At 42.4% G+C, this 25905-nt stretch overlaps 1 protein-coding gene across 2 annotated transcripts in view; it reads left to right on the forward strand.

The window, feature by feature from the left end:
- The first annotated feature begins 984 nt into the window (after positions 1-984).
- The window catches only part of LOC138981931 (prominin-1-like), a 92187-nt gene continuing 67266 nt past the window's right edge, over positions 985-25905 (forward strand). For both annotated transcript variants that reach the window (XM_070355105.1, XM_070355106.1), the window contains exons 1-5: positions 985-1400; positions 10658-10692; positions 13926-14125; positions 14831-14951; positions 15536-15599. In XM_070355105.1, the coding sequence (XP_070211206.1) occupies positions 1136-1400; positions 10658-10692; positions 13926-14125; positions 14831-14951; positions 15536-15599 (685 nt within the window). In that variant the 5' untranslated portion in view covers positions 985-1135. The remainder of the gene's footprint in view (positions 1401-10657; positions 10693-13925; positions 14126-14830; positions 14952-15535; positions 15600-25905) is intronic.

Below are 25905 nucleotides of genomic sequence, written 5' to 3' on the forward strand. Positions count from 1 at the left end.
CTATCCCCCATCCCTCCTCTAAAGTACTGCTTGTCGATAGTTGGACCCCGTATTCCACTCATGGAGTCTAGTTCGTGATAAAAAGCGGTATTTTTCCGCATAATATTATGCCTATTTTTCTTGTCTCAAATAGCACTACACAATCACTTTCAGCAGAGAAAAAAGACGAGACTGAGAGGACATTTTTCGTAATTTTTTTTTCTCGAAAAGAACAAATTTGTGCAAAGCCCAGACTTCGTCTCCTACTTCTGCGTTCAAGGGCTGAAACTCCCACGTACGCTCGTGTTTTGTTTTTTTACGAGTGAGGTTTTACGTGTATGGCCGTTTTGAACCAGCCATTTAGGCAGCCATAAACCCCGATTTCTGAGGACAGTGTTTACAGGTTTCTATAACACACACCTAACTCTGACAGGATCTTTTCCGTGCACACTTGGTCCTGTGCTTGCGTGTACACTGTGACACGAAGGAGAATAAGGCACAAGCAGGTCTGCACATAAGTTGACCTGGGAGATCGAAAAAACCTCCACCTTTAACCCACCAGGCGCGGCCAGGATTTGAACACTCAACCTTCCGCACCTGTCCTAAAATTCGCGAAGCTTCCGGAACGAGAATTCGTCTCAATAAATTGAACTACTTTCAGCAGAGCTTCGCGAAGTCCAAGGGAACCTGAATGCACTCTGCTCTTTCGAGTATGAATTCTACGTCCATCTTGAATCAAAAACCACTCTTCTTTCAAAAAGAACAACTTCGTCACAGCTACGGCATAGCTTCGCATGTCAAAACTTGCGAAGCGATGTAAGCTCTTCAGTACTTCGCCGTAGCTGCGGGTTTTCGGTATAAAGACGTCGGCGTCTTATCCACTGCCACTGCCCTGGTAAAGCCGAGTCTAATAATGGCGGGCCACGTACCATGCGCTAACTTGAGTCCCAAACCTTAATGCAATTCGCGATGTGACGCTAATTTTGCTTTTGTGACGCAGTTTCTTCAAGAGAGAATCTGCGAACGGGTCTTTTGCCAGTCAGCTTCATTTCCTTTCAAAATGGACTGAAGCGGGCAGGCTTAACGCTTACAGAAGATGGGCTGACCACAAGAGTTGTAGATAAGGGAGTCACCTCACACCCTTCAAGCTGCAGCCATGAGCTGGTTATGGCAGCGTGTGTGCGTGTGCTCGCTCATATTTTTGCTGCAGTTTATTTGTACATCGCCGAAAAATTTGACGAAGATCACGGATAAGTTCGGGAACGTGGCTGACCAGGACAGTAGGCTTTACTTCGCCAAGTTCAGCAAACCCGCTAATTATGCGTCCAAGATACGTCCGCTTCTTGACGATGGCCTACTGCCCTTCTACAAAATGTCTAGATTGATTGCTAGATCTTCTTTTGGCTTTGCCTATCCATACGGTAAGTGAAGCAATATTCAAAAACGACAATCATCATTTTATCATGTGCCTTGAAAAATGCCAGGCTTCGGCGCTCAAAACAAATTCCAGACTTAATGTTTTCCCACCAATTTCAAGAGGTACAATTATCTGGAGGGAATAAGAAAGGCATATCAGTTTCTTGCTATTGAAGCAAATTCGTGGTGAAATTCGATCGATTAACCCCCAAGTTCGATTTATTCGCTGAAAACGCACCGAGTAGCCTACGTGCCTTGAATGAGAAAAATATTTTGCAAAGAAACAAGTTTGTAAGTTGAAATACCATTTTGCATTACGAATTAAACCCCACGAGTAGAATACACGTTCGACATTTCGACCAGCAGTGCCTGAGAGGGGAGGGGGATAGTCAGTATGGAGTTTGTGTGAGATAAATAAGGCGGGCTTACGTCCTACCTATAGCCGCATGTCAACCAACTAAACAAAATCAAAATCAAAACAAGAAACACAAGCAAACAAACAAAAAATAAATTAAAAAAGAACAGTCAGTCCAAGTTGTGGAGTGTTGTCGACACTGTAACCGTGCGGTCTCTTTTTTAAGGGAGGGGAGGGGGTGTGTGCAGGAATTGGGAAATCATTGTCAATTAAGGAGTTCCTGAGTTCCGGAAGCCACCGCCGCCCCTAATCCGGCAAATGTATCTTTTTTTTCTCAAGGATCGAAAGAGAGATCCAAAATACCCTTTCAAAATGCAAAATGTCAATAGCGTGCACCAGAGGGGGGGGGGGGGGGGTGGAGGGGTCCCGGGCAGGCCCCTCAGGGCTCAAAACGGATGTTCAACCTAGAGGGCCCCTGGACCCCCAACTTTAATTTTTTTTAAAAGGAGGTCCATGGACCCCCTCAGTGAAAATGTAGTGGGTCCGAAGACAAATACTTGAAATAAGTTAATGTTCTGAGCCCTTTACAAAATCAGTATGGTCACTGTACTGATAATGATATGTATGGGTTAGATTGATTGATAATTGTTTGATAACAGTACTGATGGTACACAAAATAACGGATATGCAGTGCGTCCCGGGACCCGCTCTATTAAGTGTAAGTGCGTTGTGGGCCCCCTCCATGAAATTCCAGTACGTGTTTTCGGTTTCTATTGAGTATAAGACGCAGGGACGCACGGTTTGGGGAGCTCTTCCCCTGTACATGTGTGACAGGGCGACCAGTCACCAATTATAGAGTACAGTTTTTGTCATTGTCCAGTGAGTCTAATGTTTGTAGTTCATGTTGCCGTTCACTTTATGTTTTGTGTAATGCCATTATCTGTTCTAAGTTAAATCTTGAGATGCACATGTCCAGTCACCGGTAGATCCTAAGCGCGCTTAGCCGTCTGTGTCCATGTTCTGACTAGTCTTTGATCCTTTGAACTTATAAGCCGCTCTCCTAGGAAGAGACGGGTAGCCGCTAGCCTGCAGGTGTTGTTACGTCATATGGCGGCCTGTCTGTCTCTGTATGCCTCGCGGCTAGCGGCATGTAGCAGTGGTTTTCAAGTAGGTGTTAATTCCTTTGAATTTGATCCGGGTAGATGATAGACGATGCCAGCTGGGTTCGAATGTTTTAGTCTTTACAGTTTACGCCCTCCTCCCCCTTTCCTCTTGTCTTTAGTTTAACCAATGAAACACGGAACCTGCTTAGAGTGTCGTGGTTACGCAGGGCCGGATCTGGGGGGGGGGGGGGGGGTTCCTGGGTTCCGGACCCCCCCCCCCCCCCTGGCCATCCGATGTACCTCTTAGAGAGAAAAACAAAGTGGACTTTTTAAGCTCTTCCCCCAACTCCCTTAGTTTATTTGGTCTTCTAAAACTATTTCAAATTATGAACAACATTAAGTCGACAACGGCCTGCCCTCCCCGTTATAAGTCCATCATCATAGGCCACAAGTCAACCGTCGAACGCAGAAGAAGAAGAAGAAGAAGGCCACAAGTCAAGTCACACGCTACACTATCACTAGTATCAATAGTATCAGAGAACCGATTGCAACAAGATATCATCTGCGCTATCGGGGAACCAATGTTTCGGAAAGGGACTGTACTGCACACTGTGAGACTCAGATCATTGAGTGCTCGCCCCTATACCTTTCCCACTTCCGCGTGTTTTGTTACTGTTTTTTATTTTTCTTTTTTTTTTATTTTTTTTTTTTGACCTCAGTTGCATGCAAGGCTGCTTCAACACATCTTATTTGCCTCTTTCGTCTTTTTTTTTTTCTTTTTTTTTTCTTTTTTTTTTCTTTTCGGGCGGTGAGCATATCCTTCTTCATTGGTCTTTTTTTTTTAATGAAATTTTAATTTTGTTTTCTTTTACATTACAGGTTACATTTCCATTAGATTACTTTTTAATTCAACAACAATTTAACTAATGTCTGCGTGTATGTGCGTGTGTGTGTGTGTGTGTGTGTGTGTGTGTGTGTGTGTGTGTGTGTGTGTGTGTGTGTGTGTGTGTGTGTGTGTGTGTGTGTGTGTGTGTGTTGTTGTTGTTGTTCCCATAATTCTGTTATATAATACATTTTCAGCGGGACAATACATAACAGGTTAATTAATCCAACGCTCGATAGACAAAGGCGAGAATTTACAAATTACCAATTACAGTACTAGTTTTCAGCACAGCATCATACAGCGCATATATAAATAACTTTACATTAACAGCACAATACTACTAGTTATCTATATTCTTATACACAGTTCAATTTTACTAGAAATTTCGAACTCGAGCTTGGTTCTGAAATAAGATCTTCATGTTAGTTTTTGGATTTCCGTACTTAAACTGGCTTATGCACATTTTCGATATCAATATAAGGTGATTAATTATGAAGGTTTTCTCTCTGGGGATATCACGTGTGAAATACCCAAAAAGAGCCTCTTCGCAGCTTAACTTTATATTTTTGCCTGTACATTTAAATATGTACCCTTGACATTCCTGCCATATGGGTTGCACTGCTCTACACTGCCAAAAAAAGTGCTCGATGAAGTCGGTTTCGTTACAATACTGACAAAGATTTGTTTGACGAATTCCCATCTTATGTAGCAAAATATTGGTGGGATATATATTGTGTAAAATTTTCCAATGCAATAGACGAAGACGGGTTTCTGTCGAGCATTCGTTAGCTAATTTCCAGTGTTTATCTTCTAATGTAATATTTAATTTGTTTGACCAAAATCCAGCTGAGCTTGGCTCCTTTATCTCATAGTTTAACATCTTTAGGCGAATTTGGCGTGGAGATAATTGTATAAATGGCATATGATCAGAACGGGCCTGACCCGTATCACGCAATAGGGTCCTTCCACAAAGCTGTGTACCACAAGAGGGTTATGACTTTAGAGTAAGATTTCAGAATGTTTTTCTTGCTTCTCGAATGATATAAGGATATCAACAGACTGCAAATTGACCAAAGAGATAACGATAATAAAATCAAGAAGATCGCTATGTTGGTCAGTGTTTTATATGAAAGCAAACACAGAAAATGACGTCAAAATGGCGTTTTTTGTGTGACATTGCTTTTTAAGTATCCGTGTGGCTGCCAATAAAATGCGACCATGAACCCCCCGATATACATCTTCCTTGTCTTTTGTGCTAGTGTTACATATGCACTTAGCTGTTTTCCTCTACATATGTTTACAGTGTGCATTTGGATCGTTAAGAAATAACGGTTGCCTACGTAACATTTGGTTTCCAAAACCAACCGTGAACTACGTGAACATGTCTATAACTTCTGCACGCACGAATATGCGACTGTGTGTATTATCAGGCACAACTGATGTGTAGTGAACGTGTTAAAATGTGCGCCGTGTCAATTTGATCCGATTTGAATGTGATTTTGCCTTTCGCGTGTCGCCACTAAGCTTCGTTTCTATTTGTTCTGGTTAAGCTGAATCGTTAAAAATGATATTTGTCACTTATCAACGCATCAAACTTGGTGTTTCTTTCGCATGTAATGTTCTTCAACATCGCTGAAAGGTTTTTCCATAAAAAAAAATCCATTCATTTTTGGAACGCAGCAGACGTGGAGCGTTTTATGAGTCGTTTCCAACGAGGGACGAATGTTACGTAGGCAACCTATTTTGCGACTCTTCGCTCTTAATGTAATTTTTTTTTTAAAGTTCGACATTTCAATGTTTTATTTTGTGATAGACGTGCTCGGAGTGTCTTTGTCAAGTCTTAGGCTATTCTTTATAGTCTAGTCCTGTTCAAGTTGTAAGAGTTTAGGTAAAAAACCGTTGAATTTTCATCAAAATTGGAACAAACTCGACTATATTTTCTTTCGAAAAACGATAAATCGAAGAAAATCAGATTAAATGCTGTTGCGAAATATAGAGAAAGAAATTCTGCGTTTGTGAAGCTGATTTCCTTGTTAGTGGGGATACAAAAAAGAGCAGTTCCTTCAAACTGCCTGGTGATACTTAGCTTATATATCCAGAAAGACTTGACTGGGCGAACCAAGCAGCCAAATTTAGCATCGGATATCAAATTAATTTCACTACCTTACAGCATTTACCCTCCCCAACTCCTTAAAGAGCATTCTTTGTTAGAAAGTGTGCGATTGTTCTTGCCAATCACACTTAGATTTATGGTATAGGATGAATAATGTCTCTGACAGGACCACTAAGAACGGATTGAATTATCGATCAAATATAACAAGAAGGCGCAATTGGTCAACTAGCTCTAAACAGTTGCCCATGTTGTTTATAATCTTTGCCATGTAGCTTTGAAATTAGCAGTTCATTGTTTTGGGCATATACGCTGTGAAAACCCATACATTACATTGACTTTTTCGAAGCATGATCACAAAAATATGGTCGCAAAAATGAAGCGAATTAGCAGAAAAATAAAGTTTTTGAGGTAAAAATAATTGTGTCTGTTGGGTGGATAGTTTGTGTATTGTTCTGTTTCTGAGTTATTCCATGATTCAGATATAACACAATACAATACCAACGTGTTTAAGAGAGGAACACTGTGTGTCCGACGTATCTCGAAGACACAGCAAATCATTAATAATCAAAATCGTTTAGTGTCTTGATCTGCCTTGTGTTAAAAACAACGCACCTAAATCTAACCGAATTTCGAGTCGCATCAATGACGACGTCACCAAAACCAAAAGAATTCCATTCATAACACAGTCATTCACAAGCCGGTTGATGACGCCAAGTCACGGACCAATCGAATCGTCACAGCACATGCTGACGTCAAGTGCGACGCGGCGCGAAAATTTGCGATTTGTCGGCTGCTCCGTCATCCTGCTCAAGAGGAGAAACCGCAACAGTGTACATCTTGTTGCTACATGTTGACTCAATGTTATTTATTGACTCACACGAATGTATTTGTTTGTTACTTCACACAGACGATGTTTGTTGGTTGACACAACCAAAAAATACGTTTTTGTTACCTATAACTAGTTCAATTTGTTTTTCCTGACTGCATTTTGTTCGGAATAAGCTCTGAATGTGAAGCAAATAAAACTTGTTACTATATCCTATGGCTTTTTTTAATCTGTTTTGTGTTTTTGGATTCCATGTTATACGTTAAACATGTGTGATGTTACACAACTTTCCGACCACCCGACGTATCTAAAAACCCATAACTTTATCTGTTGTTTAACATGGCACCGTGTCATATGTCTATATCTTTTACATAAACCTTAAAAACAACCTATTCCGACAATTTCGATTTTCACGATGCATGTCACACTTGAGTTGGTACACAGCTTTGTGGAAGGACCCAATAATAGAGCTTTAATGGCAGTCTGTATCGCATTATATTCAAATAGGCGAGACTGTTTATATCCAGTTCGTTCACATATTTCCTCAAAAGAGCACATGTCGTTATCGTTAAAAACATCTTTAACAACGCATATTTTAGCCTTTATCCAGTCATTCATGTCAGCGTTTGCTTCCTGTACCTTATATTTGTATTATTCCATAAGGTTTGATTGCGTACACTTATCTGCTGTTCATTACTGCTTATTTCTTTGATCTTGTGTTTATTGTTTAGCCAGGTGATAAAAGCTTGTTTCCAGAAATATTGCTTTATGGCACCTAGTCCTTTAAAATTTTCTGCACTCACATTTGAGCGCAGACAGCATAAGCGTTCGCCCAGATTTAAAAAGGATGCTAATGGAATCTGTTGCCACTTTGCGTTACTTCCGTCCAGCAGCCTCATAATCCATGAAATTAGAAATGATGTTTGTACATCTTTGACATTAATCATTTTCAGACCTGTTTAGGGAAAGCAGTTTTCATTATTTAGGGGAATCAAGAATTGACTTCTAAGCTTCATTTTTTTTCTTTGTGTATTTATACTATAATTCAATACAAGGTATCTCCAAACATTATTTGTCAGAAAATGTTCGTAAATTTGTTTGAATCCTAGAAACCCCTAAATAATGGAAAATGTGTTGGCTAAACAATTCATTGTTTAGGGAAAGCAGTTTTCATTATTTAGGGGAATCAAGAATTGACTTCTAAGCTTCATTTTTTTTCTTTGTGTATATACTATAAATAATTCAATACAAGGTATCTCCAAACATTATTTGTCAGAAAATGTTCGTAAATTTGTTTGAATCCTAGAAACCCCTAACTAATGGAAAATGTGTTGGCTAAACAATTCATTGTTTAGGGAAAGCAGTTTTCATTACTTAGGGGAATCAAGAATTGACTTCTAAGCTTCATTGTTTTTCTTTGTGTATATACTATAAATAATACAATACAAGGTATCTCCAAACATTATTTATCAGAAAATGTTTGTAAATTTGTTTGAATCCTAGAAACCCCTAAATAATGGAAAATGTGTTGGCTAAACAATTCATTGTTTACGTAAATAATTCATTGTTTACGTAAATAATGATTTACTTAGCAACATTGCTGATTGTTTATAAACAATGTAATATAAGTCTAAATAATATATTGTTTACGTATATTATTTAGACGTATTTTACATTGTTTGTAAACAATCAGCAATGTTGCTAAATGAATCATTATTTACGTAAACAATGAATTATTTACGTAAACAATGAATTGTTTAGGTAAAGAATGAATGGTTTACGTAAACAAAAAAATATTTAGAATTGTTTTACATTCTTTATAAACAATTACTTATTTAGCACATGAGCTTCTAAATAATGATTATTTAGCTAAAACTGGTGAAAAAAACATGAAAAAGTATCCAAATAATTATTTGACAAACGGAATGCCATAAGGCAAAGACTCCCAGAAGCCGAGAAAATGTTGCATTTGTGAGGTCATTTTTTGGTCTTTCCTTGCAACTGGGAATCAAAATTACACATTTTCAACAGTAACAAAACACGCGGAAGTGGGAAAGGTATAGGGGCGAGCACTCAATGATCTCACAGTGTGCAGTACAGTCCCTTTCCGAAACATTGGTTCCCCGATAGCGCAGATGATATCTTGTTGCAATCGGTTCTCTGATATTTTTGATACCAGTGATAGTGTAGCGTGTGACTTGACTTGTGGCCTATGTAATGGTGATGGACTTATAACGGGGAGGGCAGGCCGTTGTCGACTTAATGTTGTTCATAATTTGAAATAGTTTTAGAAGACCAAATAAACTAAGGGAGTTGGGCGAAGAGCTTAAAAAGTCCACTTTTTTTCTCTCTGAGAGGTACATCGGATGGCCAGGGGGGGGGGGGTCCGGAACCCAGGAACCCCCCCCCCCCCCCCCAGATCCGGCCCTGCGTAACCACGACACTCTAAGCAGGTTCCGTGTTTCATTGGTTAAACTAAAGACAAGAGGAAAGGGGGAGGAGGGCGTAAACTGTAAAGACTAAAACATTCGAACCCAGCTGGCATCGTCTATCATCTACCCGGATCAAATTCAAAGGAATTAACACCTACTTGAAAACCACTGCTACATGCCGCTAGCCGCGAGGCATACAGAGACAGACAGGCCGCCATATGACGTAACAACACCTGCAGGCTAGCGGCTACCCGTCTCTTCCTAGGAGAGCGGCTTATAAGTTCAAAGGATCAAAGACTAGTCAGAACATGGACACAGACGGCTAAGCGCGCTTAGGATCTACCGGTGACTGGACATGTGCATCTCAAGATTTAACTTAGAACAGATAATGGCATTACACAAAACATAAAGTGAACGGCAACATGAACTACAAACATTAGACTCACTGGACAATGACAAAAACTGTACTCTATAATTGGTGACTGGTCGCCCTGTCACACATGTACAGGGGAAGAGCTCCCCAAACCGTGCGTCCCTGCGTCTTATACTCAATAGAAACCGAAAACACGTACTGGAATTTCATGGAGGGGGCCCACAACGCACTTACACTTAATAGAGCGGGTCCCGGGACGCACTGCATATCCGTTATTTTGTGTACCATCAGTACTGTTATCAAACAATTATCAATCAATCTAACCCATACATATCATTATCAGTACAGTGACCATACTGATGTAGTCAACGTGGTATTGTGGCTTGTAGCCACCGGCTTCGGTCGGGTTGGCGAAGAGGGAAGATCGAGAGACACAGGAATAAAGTTTGCCATGCCAGTAATCTGCTGTTGTCACAATGTTGTCTGTTGTGTCCGTGAGTGAAAGTCCAGAGGGAGTCAGTAACACATCAAGAAAGAGCAAAACATCAGTTCCCAAACCCTCTACACATGTACCCCTGCCTCCTTTTGGACGCCCCTCCTGCACATACATTAGGTCCAGCCCTACCTCAGTAGACGAGCTTACTCTGCCTTGCCTTCCCAAGTAGGAGGTCCCGGGTTTTCATCCCGCTGGCAGCGCCTGCATACGTGGTAGGTAAAGGATGAGGTCGGATTTTTTCCGTCGTGTGTAGACGCATGCAGGCGATCAGGTGCGCACGTTAAACATCCCGTTATCCATGGTTACGGCTCCGTGGGACACAGATACATATAAAAGTATCCAGCATGTAAGCCTAGCACTCCCCAAACTTGAGCTCAACAATTGGGTGGAAATGGACATACCAAAAAAGACCTCTCGTTAAAACTGAATCTTTCTCTCTGTCAGTGTCTCTGTCAGTGTCTCTGTCTGTCTGTCTGTCTGTCTGTCTGTCTGTCTGTCTGTCGCTCTTTCTTTCTCTCTCTCTCCCTCTCTCTGTCTGTCTGTCTGTCTGTCTGTCTCTCTCCCACTCAAATGAAAGCTGTTGCATTTTTAATTTTCTGCACTATTTTGCTGTGTGTGTGTGTGTGTGTGTGTGTGTGTGTGTGTGTGTGTGTGTGTGTGTGCGTGTGTGTGTGGTTCCAGACATGGCCATGGCTCTAGTAAAACAGGATTATGTCGTAAGTACCCTTTTTTGTGCTGTATATCGTTCTTCTATTTTACATTTAGTGTGTGTGTGTGTGTGTGTGTGTGTGTGTGTGTGTGTGTGTGTGTGTGTGTGTGTGTGAGTGTGTTTGTATGTGTTTGTATGTGTGTGCGCGCGTACGTGTGTATGTACTGTGTGTGTGTGTGCGTGCATGCAAAGCAATTCAGAGAAAACTTCCGGACAGATAATTATGTAGCTTTGCATGCGAGTTCTTCCAGATAATATTCTCAGATGTCTTTGATGACGTCATATCCGCCGCATCTCCTCCATCCGTCATCTCCTCACTGAGGATGCCACTAAAACTCTGCTCTGCGCCTTTGTCCTATCCCGACTCGATTATTGCAATTCCATTCTATCTGGCTCTCCCAACTACATCATCGAATAAAAGCTTCAGCGTGTTCAGAATCATGCCGCCCGCCTCATCTTTCGTTCTTCCAAGCATGACCACATCACCCCTCTTCTTCAAACCCTACACTGGCTGCCTGTTCAACAGAGGATTCAGTTCAAGATCTCCACACTCTGCTTCAGAAACTTTGATCTATCGTCCCCTAGCTATCTTTCTGACCTTCTTGATGTCTACTCCCCCTCTCGCTCCCTAAGATCCTCCGCAGACACCCGCCTTTTTAGGATACCATCAGCACGCACCAAAACATATGGCCAGCGCACCTTCTCCTACCAGGCCCCATCCATCTGGAACCAACTCCCGCATTCACTCAGGCACTCCACATCTATGCAATCATTCAAAACCTCACTCAAAACACACCTCTTCCCTCACTAGTCCGTTAATGACCACACATCACCCTCTCCTGCTGGTCCTTGATCTGTCTCTTTCTTTCTCCTTCTTCTTCCCTTTCCAGCTCTATTCTTCTTCTCTCAACTAACTTTATGTATCCAATACTTTATTTATTTATTTACGACTGTTTTTCCGTCTAGAATGCATGTGCCTGTAGTTGGTATGAGTGAGTGCGTCGCGTTCTCGCTGTGCGCCTGTCTGCGAGTGTATGAGTCCTTGTCGATTTGTGTTTCGTATAATGTTCACTATGTATTTTATATTTTGTAAGCGCCTAGGGCTATATTTAGATTAGGCGCACAAATGTTCATAATAATAATAATAATAATATCCGCCTGTTTGCAAAGGTTAAGGCCGCACTGTGTCGGCCCTATACCTTGAGCACATTGATTGACCAAAAGGTCGAGGACATTTGGTCGAGAGTAAAAACGTCGAGGGTGACAAGTCACACATGTAGTCTAGGTCATGACTTGCTTTCAGTGTTCATCTTTTTGTTTCAGGCCGACAGATTGACTAAATGTTTTGATATCGCTTCACGCGACTTGTTCTTGTTATTGTTCTCGTTCTCTCGAAGGGTGTCGACGTCTTAAGCGCTGTGTGTGTGGGTGTGTTTGTGTGTGTGTGCGCGGGTTTCCGTGCGTGCAGGCGTGTGTCATAGCTATATTTCATTATTTCAGAAAATATAATTATTTTGAAGAAAAAGGTGTCCTAGTTACTGATGTTCACAAATAGCTAAAATTGTTCTCACAAACCAGTTTATCTTCTCAGCTCTGGTTGTTGTCTTTGCCGTCGGTCATTTTTGATTGCAAGTATTTGAAGCCGATGGTTTTGTCATTTAATTTTTGTTTGATAATTTGGTAGATGGATGGAAGTGTTGCATGATTCTCTGAATGCTTTCTAATTTGATTAGTTGATTTATTGACTTACTAGAGGAATACCCGCTTCGCCGGGTAGCCGGCTTCGCCGGGATGAAATACTTAGAGCCGTACGCCGGCTTTGCCGGGTCCGAACAATGGACCCGCCAAGCTTAGGTCCCTCCCAGATTCGTGGAATGGGAACAGCACGAAAATGATTCAGTGGCCATAATGCCATTCCTGACCATATCGAGTCCCATCCTTGTCGACGAATGTAACCGTGTTAATCACCTTTGGAGGCGAACTCCACTCAAACAGGATTGAGCAATTTAGAGCTTATCTCTCAGCCCTTTTGATCTGTTATGGCTTCTCAAAGGAAGGCCAGTACATACAAATACACAAAAGCCGCCAGACCACATCACAAACAGAACTGAACAATCCACAGGTGTTGCCCACATAGAGAGAGAGAGACACACACACACACACACAAACAAACACAGAGAAGCCGTATATATAGAGAGATAGATGACAGTGTATTTTTCGCGTGGCTATAAATTGATTCGACCTTTGCACTTTTACAGTGAGGATAATTTACGGGTCCAATTTACGTTCTGGACACTGCGGTGACCTTCTAAAAATAGTAACAGAACGCCGGGAATATCCGAAGATGCCCCACTCATACTATAGTGCACCATACGAAGGAAGGGAGGTAAACGCTGAAAACCTGGAGAAGATAAGGAAGAGTTACTTATAATGGTGAAATGAACACAAAAACCAAAATCGGTTCAGCGCTGCGCGCTGAGAGCACGTGTTGAAATATCTCATCGATGATATTGTGTCCGGGGTGTAGCTGAATACGGTGTCCAAATTTGAAAAAGATCCACCAAGAACTTTGGCGTTGTGATGTGGTGTAGCGGCTTTGGTGTGTCGGTATGGGGGCCCGGGTAGCTGAGGTGGAACCAAAATCGGTTCAGCGCTGCGCGCTGAGAGCACGTGTTGAAATATCGACCAGGTTGTGTCCTGTCCCGGGTCTACCTGAATATGCCCACCAAATTTGAAGCAGATCCATCGAGAACTTTGGCCGTGCATCGCGAACTCACAGACAGACACACAGACAGACACACAGACAGACAGACACAAGTCGTATATATAATATATATAGATTTATTGGACTGACTGACTCAGTAATCGATTGACTGGTCGAATGATCGATCGATCGATTGATTGATTATTGGGGATGGATGGATGAACGGACGAAAGGAAGAGTAGATGATTTCCTGATTGTTTTTAAATTGATTGATTGTTTTATTGGTTGGGTGATTGATTGATTGATTGATCATTAGGTTGGTGGGTGGTTGGATGGATGGATTGACTGATTGATCGATAGGTGGGTGGATTGGTTGATTGATTGATCGATGGATTGATGGATACTTTGATTCGTTGATTGATTGATTGATTGATAGATGGATTCGATTATGGATTGATTGATTCATGGATGGATGGATCTATCTTTTCGTTGATTGATTGATTGTGATTGATCTGATGATTGATTGCAATTTACAGGCGGCTTTATTCACCCTAGCACCAGGCTTAGGGTTCAACAATGTTCTAGGCATACTGACGGTGGTGGGCTATGTGATAACGGCCCTAACATTGCCTTGCAAAATGTGCTGTTGCTGCCGACGTCGTGAGAAACCGCTCCCGTCCTTCACCAAGGTCGTTATCCGCGGCGGCGGAGTGGGGATCCTCGTCGTCTTCACCCTGTATGCATGGCAGTCTTTTTTATTTATTTTTCTTAACACGGAGGTACATTTACAGAGGCTAACATCGGCGCGTGGCAGATGTAGCTCCATAATGTAGCGTGTGTGTGTGTAGTTTGTGCGAGTGAGTGTGTGTGTGTGTGTGTGTGTGTGTGTGTGTGTGTGTGTGTGTGTGTGTGTGTGTGAGAGAGAGCATAGACTTTTGTCTTTAGAAAAATAAGTTATTATTAAAATTCATGTCACATCCTCTGGTTTCCAATGTTACGCGAGTGATGTATTTTGTATTTATATATAAGTAACATGATTTTTAATGCCAATATTGACAAACTGACATTTGTTCGTTGCAAGAGAAACGTTCATACATGTACCAATATATATGCGATTATTAGTTAGCTATCTCTGATGTTTCCAATGATATAGAATACGCTGACACTTGTGTCTGCTGTGTGCCATTAACATGGCCCAAACAACCTCGATCTTAGGTACTGGCTGCTGTAAGAAAATGTCTGGTCAATTTAAGATGCACTTCAGATCACAGCATTGCTGAGGCAACGATTTGTTCGTTGCACCTTGAAGTGTCAAGCACAGTAACTTTAAGACAACTGTTGGTCTTTCTTTATTTGGTGTTTAACGTCGTTTTCAACCACGAAGGTTATATCGCGACGGACAACTGTTGGTGATGTTTGTGTTTGTCTATCATGTATCCAGGGCAGGACTGGGAGCGACCGTGCAGGTAACCCGCCACGTGGGCCCTACTGGCGCACAATTCCTTGAAGAAGGCGAGAATGCTCTCGACGACCTCGTCTCTTTTCTGAACAACTCGGTTGAGGTAGAGTAATTTAACATTTATTACAATGTAAAATACGTGTATTAACATTTATTATTTTTGTTCTCTAAGTCGTATCGGACTTACGGCCCCGACCCCCACCCCTCATCATCAGTCCCCTGACTGTGGTAGTCGTTGGGAAGACATGAGGGCTGAGGAGGAAGAAACCCTCCTCCAGGCTGTATTATCAGGGGGCTGTTGCCAGGAGATCAGGGACGCTCAGCTGCGTCCATTCCTTGACGTTGTCGGACCCACCCCCCCCCCCCCACCCCACCCCAAAAAAAAAGATATCATACATAAATAAAATAAAATCCCCAGCGTGCGTGCTCGCACGTGCGTGTTTGTGTGTTTGGCCCGGCTAATCGTCCGTCTGTTAACAAAAACGTTTACGTTAAGTTTTTGTGTGAATTTGCCTCCTAGGACAATTGCTTTAATGTTTGCAATGACTTAAACCTTGCTGTGGGGTTAACATACCTTCCGCGTAACCTGCTATGATGTATTGACCTTGTTTCATCTTCAAGGTCACAACGAAACTTGGGTTTGATTCAAAACGAAAGCTAGGTTTTCTTAACTTTTTTTTTCTCCAGGAGGTGTTCTACATCTTTGATCAGCTGGATTTCACCAAGAGTGTATTATTCCGGGATCTAGACAGTAAGTCTCTCTGCATCTCTCTCTCCCCTATCAGTTTGAAGTATGTTTATTTAAAGGCCAACCTCGGCGCGCGGCAGATGTAGCCTACTTGTTTCTTGTGCTAGCAACGCTAAATTTGGCCCTGTGGCCTTCTACTACAGTTGACCCCCTCCCCCCCTCCCCGTTTAGTACCATGTTTTCTGACTTTCTGTTTATTTCCAATGTTAAAAAAAATGTTAAAGTTACAATTTTCTTCTTTTGATGTTTGGTAGTATTTCAATGACAGGCATTGGCACGTTGAAACTAGTTACAATTTCCATGTATCGATGTTTGGTTGTACTTCAATGGCTGGCATTGGCACGCTGAAACTCGTTACAATTTCCATGTATCGATGTTTGGTTGTACTTGAATGACTGGCATTGGCACGTTGAAACTAGTTTCAATTTCCATGTATCGATGTTTGAATGACAGGCATTGGCACGTTGAAACTAGTTACAATTTCCATGTGTCGATGTTTGGTTGTACTTGAATTACTGGCATTGGCACGCTGAAACTCGTTACAATTTCCATGTATCGATGTTGAGTTGTATTTTAATGACAGGCATGGGACGCTGAAAATAGTTACAATTTCTATATCGATGTTGAGTTGTATTAGAATGACATGCATGGGCACGCTGAAAATAGTTACAATTTCCATGTATCGATGTTGAGTTGTATTTGAATGACAGGCATAGCCACGCTGAAAATAGTTACAATTTCCATATATTGATGTTGATTTGTATTTGAATGACGGGCATTAGTAGTAGGGAAGAGGTATAAACCGGACCTCCGCAGGGCCCCCAAGATCCGCAGGGATAGGGTCCATAAGGTTATAGGTTAAGGTGCCTGTGTTTAAGTAGTGATAAAGAGGGATTGCGTTTAAACGGTTTATTGCGTTTTATATTTTGCCATGTGATTTCATGTGCCTGTATAGACAGGGTGCTCGGCACTAATGACCACTCCAGCTGGGGTAATGACAGGATTACTGCTCCCCTGCAGTAATTGCCCCCATAGGGTCAATTACTGCTTTTTTTTTATTGGGTGCTTATTGCAGGTGGATGCTTATCGCGGTTGGAGTAATGACAGTAATTGACCCTCCCTCTGTGTTTTCACGGGCTTGGGACCGTTTTGACAAGGTATGTCAAAGCCACATTGGGGGTTTTGTGGGATTAAACAATACGAGCATTATTTACAGAAGCAAAACACGGCTTAACAAATTTATTTACAAAAACGACAAAGTTGTTTGGCATTGGAATGTTAACCATATCACAGGCGGCGGTATCACAGTCAAAAAAAGAAAGAGACCCATTAGAGGGGTATCACAGTCAAAAAAGAAAGAGACCCGTTAGACGGGTGTAGGTAGGGTTGAAACCCCATCAGAAGCGATCACACGCTTGATGTAGAAAAACGAGAGTGACTTTCTGGTTTGGGAATACGTGAACATAGACTTTCCGTCTGTCTTGAAACCAGTGTTTGTACCACCACCACTTTCTTGCGTTAGAAACACCTGTTGGTAAGACTCTTTTGTCAGTTTGTTTTGGTTTTTGTTTGAGCCTTTTGAACTAAATTTACTCCCACTGTCTCCCTCACAAAAGTAGGTTTTAGAACACAAACCAATAAACGCATTTCCTTGGTATTCGGTTTTAAAGAGACCGGTTGTTCGTTTGTCATAGTGGACAGGCGCTGTACAGGCCTGACAGAGAGTCGCGTCCCATGGGGCGTTAGCTAAACGTGTGTTTTGGAAGGCTGCCTCGTGTTGGTCACAGGCTTGTGCAGGGAACCATTGGTTATACACTTGGTAAAACTGCTCTCGCAGTTCAGGACGAACCACCTCTTCTAACGTTGAAGTGCTAAGCGCCATGTATAGAGAATCTGTATTCATTTCCAAAAGCTGGTAGTCGACTTTGGACACAAACTTATCTAGAAAATCAAAATGAAACTCCAACATGCGTAGTTTAGCGTACTGGTAAACAAAGTAACCAATCTGAGAGGGGAGTGACCAGTTGATTTTTTTTTTAGCCATCTCTACTTCAGTGACAGAATCTGTTACTTCTGTTAGTTTTTGAAAACGACCATTGTTGATCAGTTTTGAGGCCTCATCAGACAAAACGTAATGAATATCACGATGGTTGGCCACGTTAGTTAAGGTTTTCCCGTAGGCTGAGTTACCGAGCAGTTTAAAAGTTTCAGCGAAGATAGCTTTTGATGGGTCTTGGTCTCCTGCTCGTCTTGCGTTTGAAACGCTGTCACCAAACTGACGGAAACAGGTTTTGGGTTGATACTCTACGATCAGCGTGATGTTTTTAACAAGCAACCCGTGCTGCACGTATCAAAACAAGAGGGGTGTAGCTAGCAGAATTTGTTCACCGTGGTAACTCCCTACAAGTGTACGACGTGGTTGGGATAAGAGCTTGTGTTTTTCAGCGTAGTCTTTCATAAAATCCCCGATCTGTTCTCGGCTGACAGACTCATTTTTGAAAATAGGCTGCATTTCACTGAAATGTTCTTTTAGATGATCAGGTACATAAATATCACACTGTACCAACCCGAACAAAGTTTTGTTTTGCACCGCGTCTAAGACAGTTTGATCTGTGATGGTAGAAGGATGCCGGAAGGGTTTAAGTGTCGGAAAACGACCTTGTAGAAAAGCCTGAATGGAGGTGTTTTGTTTTTTGTCTGCGTGCCATTCACACTCCCATTTTTTGACGACAGTCACACCCACATCCTCACGCAAATATTTGGTGATGTTGCTTGTATGTTCTCTGAGTTCAACTAGTGTTTTTCCGGTGACAGGGTTAGTCGTTTTACCGGCGGTCACAGAACAGTCATGACCGTGGAACAAACATCCGTGAAACTGATAGCAAATTTGATTTGTGGCATCCCAACCATCAACTCTAATCTTTTTTCGACCAAGGGCCTTCTCTTTTGCGTTAAACTTATGTTGGAGATGGATCTGTTTTGAATCCATAACCCACTCCAACCATTCCCGAGCTAGCTGACCGTTGGGATCTGTTTTTTCCGCTTTAAAAGCGTTTTCTTTCCGACCCACTGTTTGAACAAGGTTTTTGTGGGGTTTTGCAAAGAATGACGCGAGGCTCCTTTGTGCAAAGCAAGACAGCGAAAGAGACACAAACCGTCAGTATAAGGAAAATGATGATTCGCATCTTTTTGGAGTTTGTGCAAGAACTGTGTGTTTGTGATGTAGTCAGGTAGACTACCACAGGCACACCCGATAGGAAAGTCAGCCAAAGGCGTGACATAGAAACTGGAAGACATGATGCTGTGAACAGAATACCGAGAGTTTGGGCGTTCGAGTCTAACTTGTTCTAGAATGTCATGGTCACTGATTTCACCGAGAAAAGAAAGAAAGTCCTGCTTTGAGTTGATCAGGCGCGGTCGTTGTAAGACAGAGTGGTTATTGACTGAGGCATGAAAGAAAGACAAGTCACCCGACTCTTTGTTTTTGAGAAGAAAAGAGTGAGAAAAATTGATTTTGAAGCGCTTGTTTTGTTCATTGAACAGATCAAGAAGCGACTCGTCCCAATCAGGGAAATCAGAACAAGGGTTGCCGAGAATGGTATAGGTTGATTGAAGTTTACCGGGCCGCTTATGAGTTTTAACAGAATTCCAATGCTTTTCGTCCATTTGTCTTTCTTCACAAGGTAACTTTTTGATTTTTTCTTTTTCTAGACTTCGTTTGTTTAATCCCTTTTTGGGGGAAGGGGCTTCCTGTGAAGACGAGCTTTTTCTTTTGGACCCAGCGACTGTCGGCACTGGTGGTGGTGGTGTCCGACTCGCAACATCTTGGCAGTTTTTGTTTGAGTTTTTATGCCGAGTAAGGTCGTGTTTTCTGCAAAACGACTTGCCGCACATAGCACAGAGAAAAGGTCTGGCTTTGTTATGGACTTCGTTAACATGAGCGTTAACGTTGTAGCTCTGTGTAAAAACCTGTTCACAGTGCGGGCATTGGTTACGCTGTAATAAAAAAAAAGAACTATGTCTGAGCTACAAAAAACCAATATGAAATAACATCTTACATAAAAAAATTAGTTTTCTAAAAATCTATGTCTGAAAAAAAGTAACACGCTACCTTTATTTTTTTTATCTTTACAAAAACAAAATCAACTTACCAAAACTGCTGAGGCTGGTTGTGGAGTTGAGTCAGAGTCACTGCTGCTGCTATACCCCCCGCGGGTTAGGGGGAGTCCCATATTGGTTGGGACTAGAAAAAATTTACCCCATGCTACCCAGCATGTCGTAAGAGGCGACTAACGGTTCTGTTTCTTCTCTTCTTTTGTCTTATTTCTGCCTTACCAGTCCTTTCACCTATATTTCCTTCCAAGAAAACTCTCCCTACTATTCCCTGCAGTTTTCCAATTCTTTTCTTGTTGTCTTATTTCTACCTGACTGGATCCATCACCTTTATTTCACTTACCAAAAGTCTTCTTTTCCACATCCTTATTTCTCTGCACCCCGCATGTCGTATGAGGCGACTAACGGATTCTGTTTCTCCTTTAACCCTTGTTAAGTGGTTCTTGTATAGAATATAGTCAATGTTTGTAAAGATTTTAGTCAAGCAGTATGTAAGAAATGTTTAGTCCTTTGTACTGGAAACTTGCATTCTCCCAGTAAGGTCATATATTGTACTACGTTGCAAGCCCCTGGAGCAATTTTTTGATTAGTGCTTTTGTGAACAAGAAACACTTAACAAGTGGCTCTATCCCATCTCCCCCCTTTCCCCTATCCCATCTCCCCCTTTCCCTCGTCGCGATATAACCTTCGTGGTTGAAAACGACGTTAAACACCAAATAAAGAAAAAAAGATGCTGCTGCTGCTGTTGGTCGCCATAGGTTTTTTTTGTTCACCCTCACACTTGTAAAGTCGAAGAGACACTCAAGACTTAGTTAAAATCAATATTAAAAGTCCTACGGTTTTGAGCCATTAAGGACTTGAGTGTTTGTCCGCTTTCAAAAAGAGGAAAGAAAGAAACAAAAAATAAGGAGAGGAGGGCAGGGGGTGGGGTTGAGTTGATAATGCTCTGTGGAATTTGTTAAAATGAAAAGTAGTTAAGATGTTTCTTGGTAAGAATTATAAGTCTGTATTCTATATCTTGAATAACGGGTTTGTAAAATGATTTTTTTTTTTTTTTAATTCAAATCGAGTTAAAAAGTGGAACCTTTCAGGATCACCAATAAAACCAAATAGATGAGCAAGTAAGAGGAACACGAACAATAAATCTCAAAACTTTTTACAAATACAAGGATTAAAATGTAAGCCACGAAGGCCGTGGTAATAAAAACAATATGTACAGTTTGGCGACTAGTGGGCCTTGGGTGAGGATATGTTGTCTAGAGGCTAGTCGCTAGAATCAGGAGGGATGGCGGGAGCCACTCGACCTCAAACTGAAACACGCTGATGTGATAATCTGGGCTTAGTTATACCCACAGCCCCATGTCCGAGTCCCTGACCAGTCGGCACAGCAGCAAGCTGTGTGACCAGCCTAGAGAACTGCTACTGCGCAAATAATCCTGGGGACTCAGACCATGGAGCTGCATATGGTCATATAAGGTTTTAAAGGTAATTCTATTTGTAGCGCATGGAGCGAAAATGTGTTGAAATGAATAGGGTTCTCCACAATGGCAGGACTTGTTAAAGATATGGAAGCGGCAGCCGCCGGCACGGAGGCGTCTGAAGATAGTGAGGAGGTTTGTTGGGAGATCGGGGTGTAGATCGTTCATATCAATGGGTTGATAGGACAGAGATGTTACGTACTGACTTCGAATGAGTTTACGGATTTTACTGTAGAACTCGGTTACTGAGTAGCCGATGTTAGTGTTAGCTGGGCTAGATTCTGCAGTTCATTTCCCCGGAACCCTACGTGAGAGGGGACCCAGAGAAATGATACGGATGTGCCGGATGAGATTAACTGGTGACATATAAAGAGGATTTTTCTTTGTAGCTCTGCCCGATTTGATGTGTTTCGATGCAGAGCTTGTAATGAAGAGCGCGAGTCAGAGCAGAAAACTACCGCACGCGGTGTGACTGGGAGGTCATTTATAAAAGTGCATGCCATGAGCAAGGCAAATAGCTCGGCTGAGAATATGGAGATGTCTTTATTAAGAGTATATTTCCTTGAGATTTTGAGATCTGGGATCACAATTAAAGGCGCAGCCAACGCTGCCGTCTGCAAATTTGGATCCGTCGGTAAAGACTTTTAAATGCTCCGAGAATTTGTAGTTTAGGGTTTCTTTTGTAACAGTAGCTAGGTAGACGGGGTTATCTTTTTTGGTAGTATTATCTTCACTGTCGTATATGATAGTAGGGGTTTCCTCAAGCCAAGGCGGGTAGGAGGGCGGGGGGACCCTGGCCAGCTCACTGACCTTCACCCCGCTATCGGCTAGAATGCGGTTTACTGTGTCGGATAAGGGTAGCGTTTTGGCCAAGAGTTGAGTGCTATGTTTGGTGTTGGCCTCATAATTTTGGTGCTGAGGAAAAAAGTCAGTCAGGACCTCGCAGGCAGAGTTCTCTACCGCGTGGGCTCTGACAGCATACTGAGCTGAACGGAGTTTTATCTCATCCACAAGGGGCAGCCACCCACACTCGCTGTAGACTCGACTCTTACTCGCTTGTTGGGAGAGTCCCAGAGCTATTTTGAGTGCCCTGCACTCTATAATAGCCAGTTTTTTCATGAGCGCCGGGCGCGTCGCGAAATAAGCTTCGCACCCGTAAAGGAGGCGGGAGCGAATTAATGCCCGCACTACCTCTGTGACACACTTACGTCCTCTGGCCCAGGATTGGGACGCCAGGTAGCGTATGATATAAAGATCCTTGTTGGCCTTATTGATCAGATGTTCGATATGACTGGTCCAGTTAAGTCGGGTATCGATGATAACGCCGAGGAACTTAACTTCTGAGCTCGGTTTGATAATATCACAACCTATCTTTATACTGCAGTTCCTGTACAGTTGTCTACGGGAGACAACAAGAAAGACTGTTTTATTTGAGGCTAGTTGGAAGCCGTTGGTGTACATATATTGACAGAGGTTGTCGATTTTAGTTTGGTAAGAAGATAAGTCAACAGTGTTGGTAACTCTGTTATGGCGTGGTCTATTAGTGTCTATTAAGGCGAGGTCGTCCGCATACAGAAGTACACTGGCACCGTCAACCTTAACAGAAGTAATGTCATAAGAGCATGATGCTGAATAAGTTTGGCGCGATGATACTGCCCTGGGGAACCCCCATGTCCAGCGCATGGGTTTTGGACACCGAAGAGCCCACTCGGACAGACATCTTGCGATTGCTGCTGAAGTTTTTGATGAATTGGTACATGTGGCCAGAGACACCGATTCTGCCGAGTTTTAGGAGTAGACGAGCATGCCAGACGCTGTCGTACGCAGATTTAATATCAAAGAAGGTTCCAAGAAGAGAATTATTACTATGTGCCAAGGTCTTTTTGATTTTTTCAGTGACGTGCACAATGTGGTCCGCACACGAACGACCTTGCCTAAAACCTGCCTGGCATGTAGGAATGATATTGTGTTTATTGAGGTGGAACTCCAGCCTCTGGTTCACCACACGCTCAAAGATCTTGCTGAGGTGGGGGGTTAGTGATATGGGGCGGTAACTGCCAGGTAGATTGCCCGGTTTTCCGCTCTTCAATACTGCTACTACTTGTGAGTCTGACCACGCTGCGGGGATAGTATCCTTTAACCAGCATAGATTTAAAAACTGAGTGAGCAACTTAACAAAGTTAGGTGGTAGATGTTTTATCATGTGATATGATATTGGGTCTAAACCTGTGGATTTTTTTTGGTCTTTCACAGAAGAGATGGCGTTTTGGACTTCTTTTGCCTTAAACATGCAGTTTATAGGCAACTGGTTGTCATCTGGGGGGTATGTGAAACCCTTCTCCTGATCTAACCTATAATTGAGTCGTTCAGTATCTAGGGATTTTGATTGACTATTTTTGGCAAAGGTATCTGCTAATAAATTTGCCTTTTCAGAGTCAGTTGTGGTCATTTTATCACCCGATAGTAGTGGCTTTTCTTTAGTTCTGTATCTACATTTAAATCTGCGGATTTTCTTCCAGATTTTGCCACAGTCTTTGTAATCTTTAGTTTCTTTGTGGACAAAGTTTTCCCAGTTTTGAAGTTTAGCCTCAGCGGTGATCTGGTTAAATTGTATTTCAGCTGACTTCATATTCGTGAAGTTAGCGTCTGAGCAGTGCCTGAGATATGTCCTAATGTGATATCGCTTGTTTGCCAAGGCTTCATCACAGTCTGCATTCCACCACTCATTCCTTTTGGCCTTACAGTTAGGATTTACTGATTTAAGCGGAATGTGATTATTGGCAGCAGTGAGTATACATTGACGTATGTTATTGTAAGAGGCTTCGATGTCATCCGTAAGGACAGTTTCCTCCCTGACACCCTCGAGCTCCGCACGGAAGCTGTCCCAATTTGCCTGTTTGTAATTGTACTTTTTTCTGACCTCCGAGTTATTGCGATTAGGGGCGAAGTGGCGGAAGGTAAGAACAATGGGTAAGTGATCGGAGCCGATCAAGACTTAGCCTCAGAAGAAGCTTATTTATACCCCCTTTTGACCGCGTCACCGCCGTATTCTAACTACGCGTTTCTATTTTTAGCGCTGACCAATCAACAAGTTCTAACATGTTTAGGTCTTGCGTCTCTGTGGTGCAATACTCAGGCGTAAGCACCCAATGACCCCCCTCTGGAGGTTTACCGGCGAGTGGCCTCCGCGAAGCGCAGCGGTACCATTTTTATTGCCTTATCCTGACACCTCTGATAGTTATTAGCACTATTAAAGAGAGAGGGCTCCGCGAAGCACAGAGAAAGTGTGTGTGTGAATGAGTGTGTGGTGTGTGTGTTTGTTTGAGTGTGTGTTTATATATATATGTGTGTGTGTGTGTGTTTGTGTGTGTGTGTTTTGGATGGTAGAAAAAAAAGACTAACATAACTAGTTAGTTTTGAATATAAAATTTAATGTAGATGGGTTTTTTTTTTTAGAATTAATAAATAAAGATAAGGATAGGATCTTAGTTTAGTATGTGAAAATGGATCCAAGGTGGAAACATCCTTTTACCTGTGTGATTGCCGGTCCCACGGGGAGTGGGAAGACTCATTTTGTCAAACAATATTTGAATCACTTACAAGATATGATGACACCCCCTCCAGAGGAATTGATTTGGTGTTATGGGGCGTGGCAGTCTGGTTACAATGAGATGAGACATGTGACGTTTGTGGAGGGTATACCCGACGTGGAACAGTGGACAGGGGTCAAAAGGCGACTGGTCATCCTTGATGATTTGATGAGTGAGACAAACGACAAGGTCACTCAACTATTCACCAAAGAAAGTCATCATCGGAATCTGAGTGTAATGTATATTGTACAGAACCTGTTTGGAAAAAACAAAGAGCAGAGGACGATCAGTTTGAACAGTCACTACCTGGTGGTGTTTAAAAACCCACGAGATGCTTCACAGATCACCCATCTGGCCAAGCAGATGTACCCTGGGAAGCTAAAGTATGTCCAAGAGGCATTTAAAGATGCGACTTCTATGCCTCACGGTTATTTGCTGTTTGACTTGCGACAAGAGACACCCGATCATCTTCGTCGGAGGACAAAACTTTTCCCGCCAGACCACCCCGTGGTGTACCTTCAAAAATAACCATGTCTGCACGCCTGAAGAGAAATGTACCCATGTTGCGGATGTTGTGTGGGGCTAAGCCTGCCGTGATTAAGGCCGTATTAAAAGGAGCTTCTCCAGATTTGATCCATGCGTTGTGCGAGTGCTCCCTAAACATCTTAAAAGGCCATGTGCAGCTGACGCCCGCACAGAAGAAACGGTTGTCTCGACACAAACAGAACCTACGGGTCTTAGCCAAAAAACAAACATCTGTCAAACATCTAAAGCAAATCCTACAGAAAGGCGGCTTTCTTCAGGCTCTTTTGAACCCTGTGCTAGGTATTGCATCTGGCTTGCTCGGGACCCTGGGTCTCTGATGCGATGGAACATACCAAAAAGATGCTTTTGATTGAGCCACGTGTGTTGGCTTCTTTGCGGGACTCTGCAGGTGGACCTCCAGTACCTGATGCAACATCACAAAGTTTGAAGGACATGGATCAAGTGATGCGAGGTATTTTAGACGATAAGGATGTGGACAAACATGAAAAAGCAGACTCCTACCAACAAGTCTTGTGGTGGTTTCTTAAGCGTGTTGAAGAATATAAAAACAAACCTCTTGGAAGAGTGGAGATATCACAACCC

The sequence above is a fragment of the Littorina saxatilis genome, linkage group LG12 (genome assembly GCF_037325665.1).
Source record: "Littorina saxatilis isolate snail1 linkage group LG12, US_GU_Lsax_2.0, whole genome shotgun sequence".
NCBI lineage: Eukaryota > Metazoa > Mollusca > Gastropoda > Littorinimorpha > Littorinidae > Littorina > Littorina saxatilis.